General features: G+C 44.1%; 1 protein-coding gene across 3 annotated transcripts; it reads left to right on the forward strand.

Moving 5' to 3' along the window:
• Positions 1–345: 345 nt before the first annotated feature.
• On the forward strand, positions 346–17,674 carry LOC134800073 (gastrula zinc finger protein XlCGF7.1-like). 3 transcript variants are annotated; one of them, XM_063772538.1, is made up of 10 exons: positions 346–523; positions 1,443–1,568; positions 3,723–3,807; positions 4,553–4,647; positions 8,240–8,329; positions 8,945–9,063; positions 9,408–9,559; positions 16,407–16,582; positions 16,908–16,958; positions 17,362–17,674. In XM_063772538.1, exons 1-10 carry the CDS (start codon positions 488–490, stop codon positions 17,425–17,427), a joined length of 996 nt encoding a protein of 331 aa, XP_063628608.1. In that variant the 5' UTR covers positions 346–487; the 3' UTR covers positions 17,428–17,674. The 3 variants fall into 3 exon arrangements, with proteins under 3 accessions (XP_063628608.1, XP_063628609.1, XP_063628607.1); XM_063772539.1 differs by having other exon boundaries at positions 3,732–3,807; XM_063772537.1 differs by having other exon boundaries at positions 347–523; positions 3,684–3,807.
• The last annotated feature ends 551 nt before the right edge of the window (positions 17,675–18,225 follow it).

Consider the following 18,225-nt stretch of genomic DNA (forward strand, 5'->3'; position numbering starts at 1 on the left):
GTACAAGTAACTAAAAATAATGAATAGTTCGAAAATAAATGAACGCATATTAAGCAATTTTTACATTATTTAGATCGAAAATAGAGTTTTTAAATAAGCTCTAGGATCCCTAAAAGTCATTTCGGTACAGTTGCCATACGGATGCGTTCTCGAATAAAATGAACACCGTTTAAAACTTTTGTAATGTAGTCTTTCAGATATATCAGTTTTTTTGAGTTTATTTACTTTAGTGTAATGCTTTTCTGAAAATAAACTGAAGGCTAATCTAAATCTGGTTAAAATTTATTGATTTTCAATAAAAAATACTATTTAAAACTAAAGTGCTGGCAACTCCTGCGTCGCCGTCCAGCGCAGCGCCCCGCCCCCTTCATTCCCCGCACGGCTCACGATACCATAGCCTACTTTTGAGGAGCTGTCGTAAAATATCAATATTTTCGGATTTTTATGTGTTATTTACTTGATTTCTGTGAAACTTTACATCTTCACGATGGACAAGTGTGGAATATGCGATAAGCCCGCTGTTGTAAGTGTTTCTTTGCCAATTCTATGCGATCTTTTGTGTTATTCCATTAGTTCTTTTTTTGTTTTCTTTAGATTGTTATAAAAATAACGCCTTTAGAAGAGCTTTCTGCTCGTTTGATTTCACCGTTATCGCTTATAAGTGAGTTTTAACAGTTTTGCGGAGTTGAAATCACATATAATGCAATTCTCTGTGACCATGAAAGCAAAAAAAAACAGCTCCACTGCTCGAGCCTGCCGCGCATTTTTTTTTATTTCTTTTCCTGACCTGGCCGTGTGTTTTTTTACGTCTGGCTCAGCTCCGTATAAAAAACAACTGGCTCGTTTTTTTCTGAACACGAGTAGGTAGTGACTTGCTGCACTTGATATTAACCAAAATCGGTTTGTTCTTTTAACAAAAACAAGCCCAGTATTTTTCCTACATTGTTTATTATTGATCTAGATTTTGTACGTTTTTAAGACTAGAAAGTTTTATCTATGTTTATTTATTATTTTTATTATCATTTTACACTCAAATTGCAGTATTTAGGCATTTTAGGTACGTTTTACCAAGCTTTTATTTAGTTTCACCTGTCTCAATGTCTGCAATCAAAAGCTGGAAGTTAAATTTGACCCAATTCCCTGAATCCAATTAAGCTCAAAATTTATAATATTTACCTAAATAAGTTTGGTGACCATGCAATATTTTGTTACGATCTATGCCAGGTGATTGATGATTGAAACTGGTGGAAGGGAAGGTTGGATAGGAACTCAGTATTAAAATGTTGCAACCAGATTGAGTTAGAATTAACTTGATGAGTCCAAAGAAAAGAATGACAACAGCTTTTTATTAATATATATTTACAAAAACATCTTTACACAACAGCACAACAAGTTAAAGTAATAAAACAACACCCAATAACCTGCTTAATGATTTATTGCAGCAGTTGTTTGAGACCGGCAAAGATGGTGTGTACGCCTGCTTCAAGTGCCAGCCGCTGGTGCCCGAGGTGACCATAGAGGATGATGTTACGGCGGAGGAGGCCTCAGACCCACTGGACGTCTCTGAGGTAACAACTAGAGTAATGGGAAGGAAAGTCCAAAAGATTTTCAGAGAGAGTAATGGTAAAGGAAATGTGAGCTTAACATGATTCTAAAAAATTAATTTGCTATGCTCACAATAAAATTCAAAAACTTTCATTGAGTATTGTCTGAGGGTGGTATTCCATCTGTCCAATGTTGAGTGTCTCACTCTCTCATTAAGCAAAATGTGAGACAAAATACACATTGGACAAAGTAATTGGATAGGTCGAATACCACCCTGAGAAGTTAGCTATGTCCTTCATCATTTCTAAGAGTTTTAATATTTAGTAACAAACAACAAACAACCTGTATAATGTTAAGATATTTCCTTAACTCAACCTGATAGCAAAAACTCATAAACAACACCTAATTACAAAAACATATTAAACAAAGTCATCAAGAGATTCTGAATAATATGCTGTATTACACCAAACCACACTCATTACATTGTTATGTCTATAATTATAATTATGTCAAAGTCAGCAAAAAACAAAATAAAACTGCTTACTTTTTCAAGATAAATTAATATTAGCATATTTTGATAAGGCCTTATGTGTGTTTGTGGATATTTTAATACAACTACACAATATAAAACTTATGATTTTTGTAAACCTGTTACTGGTTGCAGGGAGTCATTCCCATTTGTTATAAAGAACATAGACATGAAAACAAGTAAAATAATGAAGAAAAACGGGAATTATTTTCTCACAGCCAACATGTGTTGTTTAGTAGTATAGAACAAATCGTTAGGCAACCTAAACTCGCTAAAACAAAATAATTAATGTCTACCTTGATTAAATGTTACAGACCTCAACAATCTTTATTTAGCTATGTCACAGATCATGCTATGTCTATAATAAAGATATGAATATCCACGAAAACGAAAGACTGTTGAGGATTATACCGCTTATAAGTTAAAGTTTTAATAATAGTACTACGTCACTGTAGTCTAGGTACAGATTTAGAGCATGATTATTTTCCTTCGTTTTCACGGAAACGTACGAACGTCGAACGTGTCTTGATATTTCAGTCAGTCTCGGTACAAAAAGTACTGAGGTTGACAAATACGAACGTTTCCGAGAAAATACGATGGAAAACAATTATGCACTACATCTGTATTGTATAGTTATTAGATATAATAAAAAATCTCGTATCAATACCGATCTAAAGGTGCGTTCAGATTTCGCGTTGAGTCACTGTACTTCGTTTTTTTTAGCATTAGAAAGAAGGTAAGCGATCTTGACATGTCTTTTAATTGAAAAACGCTTTTTAAAAATCAGTAACTATTACCAAAGAGAATAGATAGTATAGAGGGGTCCTGTCATAGTAAATTTTGTAGTCACAGTAAATTTACTGCCATCTATCAACACACGACCAAAACTCAAAATGAAAACGTATAAAACTATAGAAAAAAAAAATATATATGGATAAATGACATACTAACGAAAGCAGAAGAATATAAATTATCGTATTAGATTCATTATTGTTACATATTTGCCGTGACTTATTTTTAAAACGTGTTTTTCAATTAAAAGACACATAGACCTGTTTACCTTATTTCTAATGATATTAAAAACGAACTTTAGAGCGCTATTTGCAAATTACCCCAACTGCACATTGTAGGTGTAGTTAGCTTGCCTTTCGCAAACAGGCACGTTCACCAGATCTGGACGCTCCTTAACACTTTGACCGCCAAGGACACCTACTCATGTGCACGAGAAACTGCACCATCAGCACTATGACCCGTATACAGAAGTACTTACAGTACCGTGTCCTAGTGTTTAACCCGTGGAGCGCCCCAGAATTACCGTGGTATGGAACTTCTATAATAGTGTGCTGGTAACACGTGTGATAGTAGGGCGCTCCACGGGTTAAAGAGTTAATAGTTACTAAGGCGGTCTTTGCGGCGGATCTGCACGCCGCTCCGGTTTGCGCTCCGGATATAAATATATACGTGTAAGCGCTGTCTCGCTCGCACACCGGACCGGCGTGCGAACCCATATTAGTATTATTAGTTTGAAAGTCGCGTAAGATACGAGATTTTAAACGGTATTGCTAGCGAGTTTTGGTTGTCCGGGCGAAATGGGAATCACTCGTTGCAGGAGGGCAATGGCTCACTGTTGTGTGGCATTTGCCACAAGACGTTTCAGAAGAACACGCAGCTGCAGAACCACCTGCGGAACCATAGAGCCGAGAGGAGGTTCGTCTGCACCTACTGCAATAAAGGTATGTTGGCTATTATATTGTGGCGAATCGCCACGCATCCAATCAACCCTCGAGTAGAAAAGTAAAAACGTTGTTGCTGGCAACACAGAGGAAAATGAGAGAGATTGATAGAGACTATGATGTCCCTATTTGTAGCACCTTCACCACCTCAAAATATGTTTAATCAATCCATCAATCAATATTTTATTTGTCATAATACGGGTTACATGGGATCTTAACTTGGAAATTGTAAACCCGAAATACAGAGAGGATACAGCGTTTCCTTATGGAGTCGCCTTGATCATTTATGGTACGCAAATATACAAATTAGGTACTACAAGACATACCCAAGTCACTAAGTATATTATAGTACTATGTACTTGAAGAGTGACCCTTGTTAACTTAAAGATCCCATTACCAAAATGATATATTATAGACCCTACTTTCAAACAATCGGAAAACTAAGTTTATGAAACATACCAAAAAAATTATAAACCTTTGATGGTTCGGTAATATTACATTTTAAACTCGCGTATGGTCTGCCTATGTGGTTTATGAAGAAAAAACACCGACCTATTTGTCATAGGAAATTCATTTCACTCTGTTTCCTTTAAGAAATCAAGAAAAGTGATCTTTCAAAAGTGAAGTCTAAATTTAACATTCTTATATCGATCGAGAGTTGAACCAGGGCATTGCAAACATAGGGTGGGAAAAAAAATACCCTGAGTTGGTAAAGGGTAACATTTGCTTTATTTTCCGTCCCCAGCATTCTCCCAGTCGAACAACCTGCGTGCGCACCTCCGCATACACACCAACGAGCGCCCTTACAAATGCAACGAGTGTGGGAAGGCCTTTACGCAGGTAACTTTTTTATTTTTGTAAAAAAATGAGGAGGAAACTTTTTAGTTCACCTAACTTTTTTATTTGGTTTCGCGGTAGGCCCTCTGATATTTTGACGCATATAGAATTGGTGTGGACGGGATATTAGGGTGTTTCATTTTTCCGAATTTTCGATTTTCATCTGACTTTGCTCGAATTCTTGTTCTAACTGATAAAAAAATATTATACGTTTAAAAAAATTAAAATCGGTCAACATTTAGAGGTTGCACAACATCAACAAAGATTTTTCAAATAACCAACGACTACATCGGAGGGTAGAAAATGGTTTAAGTGGCTACCATCAAAGCGGAGAGTAGTGTGATACTGAACCTTCTACATATAAATAAATTTTAAAATTAGTAGTAAACTTGGATTTTGGTTACTCGATAAATGTTCTAATTAAGATTTTTCAGTTTTTCCACCTGTTTCCAAAGGAAAAGTGCTTTTATCGTGTTTTTGACGCAAAATTCAGTTTTCTCATTCGATTTTAGTGTCAGTTCATTATATTTTGTCATTTTAGAACATAGTTCATTTTCACGCAATGTATGGGGTTCTCACTCTACCTTATCAACTTGTGCAACCTCTAAACGTTATTCGATTCTTTTCAAAATTGAAATAGATAGTTTTTAGTGTGGGGAGACTCCATTGGTGAGCAAAGTCAGGAAAAATATTGCAACTTTTTTTTCTCCATACAAAAGTGAATCACCCTACGGGATATGGGTGCCTTTTTAAATACAATAGCCATTTTTTTTATATATTCGGGGTTTGCATAGAATCTAAAGCTAAGAATGCGGCTTATTTAGATAAATAAGATAAGAGAATTCCGAAACAGCATGTGTACAACAGATGTTGCGAAAAAAAAAGGTTGACCTTTCTTTTATATTAATCCAGGGAAAATTGTAGTATTGTTTAAACTGCATTGTTGTTTCTTGAAATACTGGTCATCAAGGAACGTACTTTTATTTAATAACTACTTTTTTTATAAGCCTACTTTGGTGTCCCACTGCTGGGCAAAGGCCTCCCCTCGTTTTCTCCACTCGACCCTATCATCGGAATTTTCCCACCATTTTGGGGTAGAATGCTTCCAAGACGTCCCGCCATCTCCTTTTCGGTCTGCCTGAACCTCGGCCTGCACCGTCTATGGTGTTCCGTGGGTCCCACTCAGTAACCATTTTGGCCCACTTTTCCGGGTGCATGCGGCAGACATGTCCAGTCCAATCCCACTTAAGCTTAACTCTAGTTCTGGAGCGTAGTTCCGTGTTTCTGATTCGATTAGTTCTACGAAGACCTAATTACTAGTAAACTAAATTCTAAACTAGTAGTCTAAACTGTAAACATCTTAGATCTGAGCTAAAAGCACGAAGAAAACTTGAGGCTATCTAAAATAATAATACGAACTCCTAAATATGTTTTAACTAACATTCAATGTAATTTCCAAGGCTATAGATTTCTTTAGCAAAATATATTTGCAACCAAAATGGATTGAGTAATGGTATAATAGTCATGGTCCACTTACTATGTTGTTGCCGAGATTTAAACAACGCTGAGATATTTATTAGAGATGCCACGAATATTCGGCAACTATTCGGTATTCCGCCTATTCGGCCACCGCTGAATATTCGGTATTCGGCCGAATATTGCATACTATTCGGCCGAGTACCGAATATCTCTTAAACCAACCTAAAAAGATAAATAACACAATAAAAATAACTGCAAATCACTAAACTTGGTGTTTAAAATGTTTTCTTGGAAAGTTGTTAAATACGAAGACTGTTTTTTGGGCATTTGTTGGTTACTAATAATTTTATTTTTATTGTGAGTTCGATTTTATAGACTCCGACTACATTCACTAGTTCTGAGCAACAAAAATTACATTTTAGCAAACATTGTGCTATGCTGGCGAACAGTTTTCATAATAAATGTGACTTAAATTGTACAAATGTTATGCCGAATATTCGGCGCTTCGGCCGAGAGAGGGGCAGAATATTCGGTATTCGGCCAAAACCACTATTCGGGGCATCTCTAATATTTATGTTTATCCTCGTAAGGCACACCATGCAATTTTTTCCTAATTTTTATTTCAACCTTGTATAGTAAATTGGGATGTATTTTATTTGTTTGAAAAAGCAATGTTATTAAAAAAATCTATACTTAATTTGGTTTATGAAAAGTTGTGTAAAATTATACCTAATGTACATTGGGGCTTACGACGTTACATGAGAGAGGACAACGGTTATTGTCGAGATATTAATATCCCACCTAAAACATTTTCATGTAAAATATTGCCAAGATGGGACAATATGGCTCGCACTGTCAAAAAGTTAACAGATCAAACAATCAATATGTGCTGGCTTGGCCGTTTAGCTACCGTCACATGGGCGTAAGGTGAAAAAAATATTAAAATGTTCATTACTTTTCTGTTATACAAAGTTCTTGTAGTACCGTAAAATGGGGTGAGTAGGGATTGCGAGGAGAGTCGGATTATGAATGGGGAGAGAAGGGATGGCAGGGGGGTGAGATGGTTTTTAAAGGCTACTGCTACCTAATTAATGTATTCCTATTACAAATGGAGCTATAGTAATATTCGTACTACAAAAAAACGAATCAACAACGTTTCAAAATCACCTTTTGTATGAAATATTAATAAAATTATGTTTGCATAAACTGTAAAAATAAAATGTTATCAAGGTTTTTTTTTTTTTTTTTTTTTTTATAATATCTGCAATCAGTCGCAAGACTATAATCAGATTGGATCAGGGAAATATGTATGACGTTTCCAGAATGATAGGGCCATTGCCCTACCCGCCATTAAATATCCAGCACATCAGCTCTTTTAAGTCGCCTGACATAGTCCGGTTTAAGTAATGGGATGGTCAGTGGATTTGGATGCATGATCAGGCGATCCTTGTAGATATCATTATAGCGTTTTGCCTCTTCAAGGACAGTCGGCATTTCTAGGTATTCGTGGATTTCACTGTTACGAGTGAACCAAGGTGCAGCGCACAAAACCCTTAAAATATTATTTTGGGCTCTTTGAAGGCAGAGGATGTTTGATTTGCTAGCAGAAGACCATATCTGGATCCCATATGTCCAGATTGGTTTGATGATTGAGCAATATACTCTTAATTTGTTGCTCAGAGATAGTGCGGATTGTCTACCAAGGAGCCATAGTAGGTTTCTGAATCTGTTGTTTACTTCTCCTCGTTTGTGTTTTATATGTTCCTTCCAGGTCATCCTTCGATCCAAGTAAAACCCAAGGTATTTGACGCAGGATGGTTGCGGCAATTCAGAATCTCCTAGTTTGACTGGCGGGCAAGTTTCATGCCTTAGTGTAAAAGTCATGTGATGCGATTTAGGAGCACTAGCCCTGATACGCCATTTATTTAACCATTCGTAGGTTTTGTCAAGCTGCGCTTGCAGAATTCTACTTGCTACATTAGGATCGTTATCGAGGTTTGAATGTCAGTTTTGTCCCTATTCACCCCATTTTACGGTACCTAACGAATATTGCGACCGTAATTATGGCAACGAGTGACAAGATAAAGTTGATAAATCCATATGATCTGATTGGCAGGTGACCAACCTGAACAACCACGTGCGCCTGCACACCGGCGAGCGGCCCTTCGTGTGTCCGGAGCCCGGCTGCAACAAGGCCTATGCACAGGTAACATCTTCTTTATATTTAAGAGCTGTGCTCTTGTCGGTGGAGCAATCTCCAACTCGTCCGGTCCTCTGCCATCTCCTTAACCTTCTGGTATGACACGACCTGAACCTTTTCTTTTATTTGGTTGAAATAATTTATTCTCGGTCTTCCTCTTCCTCTCTTACCCTCTATTTTTCCTTCTATGATGTTCTTTAGGAACATGTCGTGTGTGTGTGTAGGTAACATCTACTTACTATTTATCTCAAAAACTTTTTAGTATGAGTTAAGGTGATGCGACTTTCCTGTGGACACTATAAAATACCTAAACGGACTTTACAAAGCCTAATTTTCTAACTTTGTCCTTATGGGCACGATAAAACCTTCTACTACATACATACTTCAAAGTTGTAGAAAAATGTAACTTTTGTAACGTCCACAGAAAAGACGCCGGTTTTCCCGAACATTTCTGACCCATTTTTAACTCTTAATTGGTAGTGAATTTACTTACGAAGTTAACACGCCAAAGAAGCAAATTTAACTACATTTTGAAGCCTAAAATTGAAGTTTTTAGCATCATATCATAAAAAGTTCTTATCCTCGTATATATGAGTTTGAAATTGCACATTTTGTTTGCAGGTTACGAACCTGAATCAGCACCGCAAGCGGCACCTGGGTGGCCGCACCGTAGAGAGTACTTATGACTGCACCATCTGCGGCCAGCAGTTCCAGCAGCGCAACCACATGTACACGCACAGGTACACATTATACATGATTGAGTGCATACATGGAGGGTGAAAGACGAAGTGGAGGCGTACAGTGAGGACATAAGTGCAAGCCTTCTGCATCGCGCTTGCTTCTTGAAGAGAAGAGGCGAGTGGAACTCTACGCGAAGCGTGACGAGTTAAAGGTCCGACCACCTGCGGTCATCAACTACAATTATGTCGGAGAGGGGTGAACTGCAGTGTAATTATGTGAAGTATTCGCTCAAATGAATAACGGGAAGTGGGTCTAATTTGGTTTGTTAGATTTGGAACATTGTAAGTTAAATCAAAGCTTGTGACATTTTGACTGTTTCTAATATGAATGGTATTGTTTCCAGACGCGAGGCGCACTACGGCGCGCGCAGCCCGGCGCGCGCGCCGGCGCGGCACGCGTGCAAGCTGTGCGAGCGCCGCTTCAGCACCGAGCGGCAGCTCGTCGCGCACGTAGCCCAACATGTGCCCGACCAGCAGGACCAGCAGGAAGATGAGAGTTAGTATTTTTTCAGGCGTTGACGTAATATGCTGCCACTGCTATGACCGCCAAAGACTTCAACCACAGACAAGACATCCTCTAGACTGAGCATAGTTTCGCTACCCCCTCTGCCACAAATATACGGTAGTTTTACTCCATTTTCGAGTTAAAGTGTCTTTGTGTGACGTCCGTGTCTTTGAACGGACCAATCACGGCACGGGACTCGCTCACCTCGTTCCCCGCACCCCTGTATTTTTGGCAGCATCGGTTTCATGAAATAATTGCTCTAAGCTCGGTCTAGAGGATTCCTAGTCTCAACGTCAACTGACGCGCGCGGCTACAGCCCAATATCAACCTTCGTGCATTCCGACAAGGTTCAATGACGCGCCGCGCACGATAGGTGCGGCGTTGAAAGGGTTAGTGAAGCGCGTCGCCAATGGATATTCGTACAGCGATGCCGGCTTAGATCGTGATCTTAGCCGGACATTGAACTTGCAAATGAAGAAATACAGTAAGTATTTGATCAGATCAGATTGACTCTTATCAAAAGAAAAGTTCTACTGCCTGGTTAACTTTTTGTTCTATTTGTCGAGTTTGCAGTCCTAAATAAGACACGACTACGACAATGTGGGACTAATGCGGAAAGGTCGCCTCCGCGACGATTTTATATAACGCGCGATAGTAAATTTTAATAGTTAATATAAAAATTTTACCTTCCAATAAAATTGGTATTATGTTTCCTTCCACGTCGGATATCTTCATTGAGAGAGCAACGCAATCGTTGACCGATAGATGCCGCTAGCGTCTATATAGTCGCTCCGCCCCACGCCGTGACGTAGTTCCGCTTCCTCCCTGCCAACCATTGCTCGCTTCACGCTGCTCGCCGCGGCCATGACATTGTTGAGGAGAAGTACCGTCGGCATAAAAGTAGCCTAGAAGCCTGCCAGGAAGGCATTACTCAGATATCCGACGTGGAAGGAAACATAATACCAATTTTATTGGAAGGTAAAATTTTTATATTATGTGTTCCTTTCCACGTCGGATATCTTCATTGAGACCTGTTTATTATCTCCTGGTGGCGAGTCAGCGGGCGCGCAAGTGTTAGGGCTACACCTACTGTCATAGAACTCAGAGAAATAATAAATATATACGACATATTGCAACCCATGAAATCACAGTGACTCGTTATAATGATACATTACAGGAAATTGAGAATTTAAATTGTAATCCCAGGTTCGAATCTGACGTTAAACTGGTTTGAGAGATTTCTCATTCGAAATCGCTTCCGAACCGCAGAATCTCGGCGAGTCATGATCCCAATTAACTTAAGCCAAAATATCGCTAAGTGGATAGTTTTCCAGCCAATTTAGTTATTAAGTACATCGTGGGTCGAAAGCAATCGTAGGCGAGGCCGGCTTAGATGAGACTGTGGCTGAAATAAATAAGCGCAGTGTCCCCTAACATTTGTGTAATTCTCGCAAGTTGACGTACCCAGACTACCTACTTACTGGGTCTATACATTATTCCGGAGCTTCTAAGAGTCAAGTCGGTAAGACACGTTATCTGGTTTAGAGCCGAATTTCGGACACAAAATAATAGCGTGAAAGTTAACTATGCAATTACCCGGGCTACAGTGTAGTAGACTAAGGTCATTGACCCTGCGGTCTGATGCTAACAGCAAATGTGCGGCAGCTCTTCTATCGTACTTCTTCTAACGTACCTAACATTGTAGGGCTATTCAAATTAGGGCAAGTAGATTTGGGAGGCGCTGGTGGTTTGGGAGGCGCTGGTCTCGCTATTAATGGCGTTGGAAGAAGGCATAGTGTCCGATAGTGGTTCACATACAGCACTTGTTACAGGCTTATGAACAAGTATCGTTCTGAAAGCTAACATGGACAATAGAAATAGATGTCTGAGATAGCTCGCTACTTCACTGGGTATTAGAGGTACCTGGCAGTCGATCTTATTTTTGATGCACCATGAAGACCATTTCTACATTGTGGGCGTACAGGCGGCCTAGACAAGGGGACGATCTAGGGAGTGCTCCCGTTACTGGTTTTCAATACAAACATAGTACCGGAACCGGGAATACCCGGTTCCTCCATATTAGTGAGACAGTGACAGTTGCGTCTCGTTCGCTACGTAGCGTTAGCCCTTGGCATGTTGCATGCATGCGCCAGTCACGCCAGTAGGTACATCACAGCGGACGTCACTCCTGATCTCGCCAGCTCGGTGTTGGAGCGTCCTATCTGACAGGAGCTACGCCTCATTCTTAAGGTCGTTGACTCGTAAGTAAATTGCAAGCTTACCACAGCTGCGTGAAGGCTCTCCTTATCACGCCGTCACAGCAAACAGACTAGGCTGGGAGGTGGAGACATCCATACCAAGGCGTATCACCGGCAGCTGCCAGACGCGACGTGGTAGCAGTTCAGAGTCTGTTAAGAAATACCGTGACACAGTGCGAAGGCTCTCGAAAGCGGAGGCTGGCCAACAGGCCTATCAGGCGAAGATAGTCTCGGCGGCTTCTGGGCGTAGCTGCCACTCGGGCGCGCAGTGACTTCTTGATAAACCGTCGCCCTCGGGGGTTGTACCGACCTGGTAAGTAGCAAGGAACCAGCGCGACCTGTAGACGATCTGCTGGCATCAGCAGTTTTTGCGACAGCCGTGGTAACGGAGGGGATGTAGTGTCGCCGTCGTTTTATGTATACTGTAGTGGTGCGGTTGTATGTTTACACTTCTGTCGTCAGCGCTGCAGATGTGGCCCGTTAACGGTTACTCTTCACTGAAAGGGCCTTACCTCGTACATTGTCTACCAATATTGGAGATTGTAACGGACTGCTTGCATAAGATGAGGGAGGAAGTGGCGCGAGGCTTTCGGCAGCTTCGTGTTGCTGGGGACTGTGAAGGTGTCACCTTCCTCCATGACCTAAAGTTTGCGAGTTTGAGACGGAACAGGAGGCGTTGAGTCTCATTTCTGCGAGAAACTCGGCAGCAAGGCAGGCCTGTATGTCGCGAAAAAGAAAACTTTCAATCGGGGTGTTGTGCCGCGTGTCCCACGTGATGTCTAGGAGCGTGATAGTCTGATTCGCTTTATCCGAAGAAACACCCTATATCGAGCTAGTATAGGGGCATGGTCGCATGCTTTTAAGGAAATCGAACTAATGAAATCAAGTCTAAAATCGATTTTGGCGCTTGCGTAACAAAACTGTTTCGATAAAGTCGAAGACAGACAGATGTAAACTGTTGGAGTCCTCCTGGCCCCTTTCTCTTAGCACCGGGAACTCAAGCTTGTTCAGGCGCAGCGGGTTTATTTATCCCATTTTGTTTATTATGGGCTTGGCGCACGAGAAAGACTTTGTAAGACGGAACTTAAGCTGGAGAGCGCAGGCAAGCAGAGATAATTATGTGAAGTCTGCAGACCTTTTCGATGCCTTTCACCTCGGTTTTGAGCGGTCGCACAGGGCCTCGTCGCTAGCTGTTCTCCGGTTGGATCACTCCATGGCCTCGAGAAGTCGTAGGAACCTCGAAGCGGCACGGCTCCTCGTCGATCAGCACCTTTATGAAGCCCGGGAACGCGACGTATTTTCCTCTGAGTATCGACATATCTTACCGCTTTCAACTCCGGGCAGTCGAGCCACGCAGGACGAAGCTCCTTACAACCTTTTCTGCCGTCGCCGGAGGATTCCTTAACCGGAAACAAGAGCTTAGCGGTCTGTACGTGCTGTGGCACCATAGCTATAGGCGCCTGAGTACCTCAATGGGACCATGTGGACAGGACAAAACTGATACTGAGGCGCCCATCAGCAGGCAGCATCGGCGGCAGGTAAGTTCGCGGTGGTATTCTTCTATTCTCGAACAGAACATGGGCGCCATTGCAAGGGACGACATCGTCGTGGTTGCAGCATCGGTGGACAGCATCGACGTGATTGTCGGTGCCATCATGGCAACCGCCGCCGCTCAGGAGGCGCCGGTGCGTGAAGCTAGAGGCGCCATCGTGGCGGCCGGTTCGGGAGGCACCGGTGCGTGAGGCCGGGCGGCGCTATCATGGCGGCCGCCACTGGTTCGGGAGGTGCTGGTGCGTGAGGCGAGGACCCATCGTGGCGGCCCGCTCTAAAGGCGCTGTCGCGTAAGGCGGGCGGCTCCATCGTGGCGGCCGCCCCCGCCGGCTCGGGAGGCGCCGGTGCGTGAGGCGAGACGTGCCATCGTGGCGGCTAGCTCGGGAGGCACCGGTGCGTGAGGCGGCCGCCGCCTGGGTCGGGAGGCACTGGTGTGAGGCGAGAGGCGCCATCGTGGCGGCCAGCTCGAGGCGCCAGTGCGCAAGGCGGTGGTGCCATCGTGGCGGGCGGCGCCGTTGTGGCGGCCGCCACCGCCGGCTTGGGACGCGTCGGTGCGTGATGCGAGACGCGCCATTGTGGCGGCCAGCTCGGGAGGCACTGGTGCGTCGGCCACCGTAGCCAGGCTCAGGTGCGTGAGGCGAGAGGCGCCGTCGTGGCGGCCAGCTCGATAGGCGCCGGGCCGATGGCTGGCTCGTAGTTGCACTCATCATCACGGCGACACTGCTGCCCTCGGCGGCGCCATCGTGGTGGCCACCACCGGCGCGTAGGTGCGGCACCACGGAGCGACGTCATGACGGACGGCAGCCAACGCGGCGATCGTCGCTATACTCGTAGCGTTTCCACTGCTTCCACGTAACTTACCTTCCTTCCACTCGAGCAGTCGGGACGCAGAAGCGGTCCGCCTTCACCTTGGCGCCAGGACGGGATCGAGAGGTCCGCGATCCACCCGCGCCGCGACCGCAGCAACAGGAGCGGGCGTGTGCCTCTCGGAGTCCCGCGGACTGGAAGCGCCCGCAGCCACAGGAGCGGGCAAGTGACGTCTCTCGGAGTCCCGCGGACTGGAAGCCTCCGCACCGCGACTGCAGCAACAGGAGCGGGCGCGGACTGGAAGCGTCCGCACCGCGACTGCAGCAACAGGAGCGGGCGCGGACTGGAAGCGTCCGCACCGCGACTGCAGTAACAGGAGCGGGCGCGGACTGGAAGCGTCCGCACCGCGACTGCAGCAACAGGAGCGGGTGCGGACTGGAAGCGTCCGCACCGCGACTGCTCTCGCGGACTGGAAGCGTCCGCACCGCGACTGCAGCAACAGGAGCGGGCGTGGACTGGAAGCGTCCGCACCGCGACTGCAGTAGCAGGAGCGGGCGCGGACTGGAAGCGTCCGCACCGCGACTGCAGCAACAGGAGCGGGTGCGGACTGGAAGCGTCCGCACCGCGACTGCTCTCGCGGACTGGAAGCGTCCGCACCGCGACTGCAGCAACAGGAGCGGGCGTGGACTGGAAGCGTCCGCACCGCGACTGCAGCAACAGGAGCGGGCGCGGACTGAGGAGCGGGTGCGGACTCTCGCGGACTGGAAGCGTCCGCAACAGGAGTGGGCGTCCCGCGGACCCCGCACCGCGACACCTCGGGCTCCGGCCCGCAGCGTCGCGGCGTCTCGGAGTCACCTTGGACGACAGCAGAAGAAAGTCGACGGCGCCGGCGCGCGGGGGCCGACCTCCCCTGAGCCCCTGTCGCGTCGCAGCTAACGACACGAGGTACTCCCAGGTTAATACGACCTGCCTGAGAACCATCCTTTAGTGTCGAAATAACTTCTGAACGCCAATAAAACTAGAATATCATTAAACTGGCTCACCGGATGGTTCGAGACAATCCAAACCTCCTTATCGGCGAAGCGCGGCACCCGGCAGCGGCGCGCGCAGGCTGCCCGCCTCCGCGCCGCCCCCGCCGCCGCCGGCACGATGACCGCACGTTCCCTCTCCGATGCGGAGCGACTTGCGTTACCACTTGTTAACGAAAACCACTGACGCACTTCCTACTTCGATCTCGAAAATGCGAGTTAACGGTAACGATTTTAGCAGCATGGAATGTGAAAATTAATTTAGCAAGAAAAAAGTGGGTAGAATCGAAAAGCACCGTTCGATGACTTCGATCGCGAGACCGCCAAAAGACTAATAGTAGCGATCTCTGCTATATCTCACTATTTAATCGACCGAGTTTTGGATCGGAAATGTTAAAGCACCATGCTGCAAAAATATACGCAAAAAATATTTGCGGACCAGACGGTCAGACGGTCGACGAAACAATGACATGGCCGCGGCGAGCAGCGTGAAGCGAGCAATGGTTGGCAGGGAGGAAGCGGAACTACGTCACGGCGTGGGGCGGAGCGACTACATAGACGCTAGCGGCATCTATCGGTCAACGATCGCGTTGCTCTCTCAATGAAGATATCCGACGTGGAACGGAACACATAATACATTTCATTTTATAATGTAATCTTTGTGGGCTATGGTTGACTGCCGGTCAAGGAATTAAGAAGTGAATGGACCATTAAAGCAGTGTTTTTCAAACTTTTTCATGACGCTATCCCCTTAGTACGAACGAAATGTTTTGATTATGTTTTGTTATAAGCCTGGCAGAGGCTTGAAAAACACTGACCTAAACTAAACCATCACAGTACGTATCTAACAAATCCATAGACCGACCGCCTAAATGAGTCCTCGTCCGCGTGGTACGGGGGCGACGGGGTAGGACGATTAAGGGGGGCGGGGAAGGTGCGGGCGCCGGACGCCTGCCGCCCGCACCTTCCCCGCCACCCTTAGGGTCAGTCGCACCACGCTGTATGTCACCGTTAAAGCGTTCGCTAAATATTAATGCACGGGAAGTTTCATAGTTCACCGCTGACGAACGTCGATCAGTCCGTCAACCGTGGTCGGGGCGGCCGGCCCACAGTCGTCGGACCCCGGCGCCCCCGGACCGCGCAGGCGAGGACCCATTTAGGCGGTCGGTCTATAACGATGAGCACATTTTCCAGGCGAAGGCACGTTCTCCTGCGTGTTCTCCTCGTGCGGCGCGCGGCTGTCGTCGCCGCGCGCGCACACGGAGCACCTGCTGCGCGCGCACCAGCTGCGCCTGCACGCCGCGCGCCCGCAGCAGCCGGCGCCCGCGCTAGTGGCGCAGCAGCCGCCCAAACGGGGACGCCCGCCCAAGGTAGCCATGCTTTTCACGATGTTATGAGTGAATCAACTTTTGCTTGTCCCTAGTTGCCGTGGTTACGTTCTCCTGGGTCACTTAAAATACTAGTTAGATATTTCGTATTTAAATGAACCGAACTTGAATTTTTTGGTAGTTATATACGATAAGGCCTTTCCGTTTATGATTTAATACAAACTACCGGAAAATGACAGAAACCCTAGCAAAAATCATCAATGGAGTCGATTCTCTCGTGTTTGTTTAATCAAGCCACCTTCTGTATGAGATTTAAAATATAATACATCATGATATATATTATAGTCATTATTTCACCTTGTTCCAGATTATCAAAGTGGGGTCAATGGTTAACTTCAAGGATTCAATATTTAACGATGTAAGTATCCTATAACTACAATACCACTAACAAGCAATGATATTATAACTAAAGATAGGTTATAGGCGTTCCAAAATTGAAGTGCTTACCTTGTACAAATTGTACAGGTTGCCTTTAGTCGCGCCTAGGCAAGCGAGAGATGTGCACGTGTTAACGAGCTCCCGCAAAGAGAAAGAGACAAGCTTATGTTTAACAACGAGTATGATAAAGATGAATGGAATGCGAATATTAATCATAACAGATTTCTTCGTAGGTATAGAAATAAATATGGAAGTATTTTTTGTGCTACTTATGTATAACCTATCTATACTTATGTAATGTAATGTCATTGCTATTAACTACAACCTCTTGATGGATATTATAGTGAGTATTATATTAACTCGTTGGTATTATTTAATTGCAGGTAAAAATCATAAAGCAGGAATCTCAATTTCTGCCCAAACTAAAAGTGCAGAGTTTATTCCAGTGAACTAATAACAAGTGTAACACAGTGGACATCGATCTAATGAGTTGACAGACTGCTGGTTGATCTGTAACTCAGTGGACGTCAACTAGTAACACAATGGACTTGTTTTGGACGTGAAATTAACGTTAAGAGTTACATGTAAAAAATTATGGACCTTGTTAATGTAACTTTGAATCTAATAGGAAGATAGGAGCGTTATAAATAGAAGTCAGAAGTGCTTTAAAATTCGATGTATCGGCTCGATTCGGGAAATGAATTTGAGATTCACTAGATATGAAATGGTAACGATATGTGACGTTCCACGGCAAAAGGTACCCTGTGGCGGCTGGCGCCGCGATTCGGGAAATGAATTAGGGATTCACTAGATATGAAATAGTAATAATATTACTATTTCATATCTAGTGATATGAAAAGTAAATATAGTAAAGATAATATCTAGTGATATTATCTTTACTATATCGTAACTAGTTAATCTCTAATTCATTTCTCGAATCGCGCCGTTTGCCCTTTTACAGATGTAGTGCATAATTATTTTCCATCGTGTTTTCACGGAAACATACGAACGTAGTGTCTTGCTATTTCAGTCAGTCTCGGTACAAAAAGTACTGAGGTTGACTGAAGTAGTATGACAAATACGAATGTTTCCGAGAAAATACGATGGAAAACAATTATGCACTACATCTGTACATATGAACGGTATGAATTTAATCTTGTTTTTTTTATATGGCCTTCCATTTTTTTTATTTGGTACGTTAATAAATATATAGAAACTGTAGTCAAGTCGTACAGTTTTAAGATTTG

Source organism: Cydia splendana, chromosome 19 (genome assembly GCF_910591565.1).
Source record: "Cydia splendana chromosome 19, ilCydSple1.2, whole genome shotgun sequence".
NCBI classification, from domain to species: Eukaryota; Metazoa; Arthropoda; class Insecta; order Lepidoptera; family Tortricidae; genus Cydia; species Cydia splendana.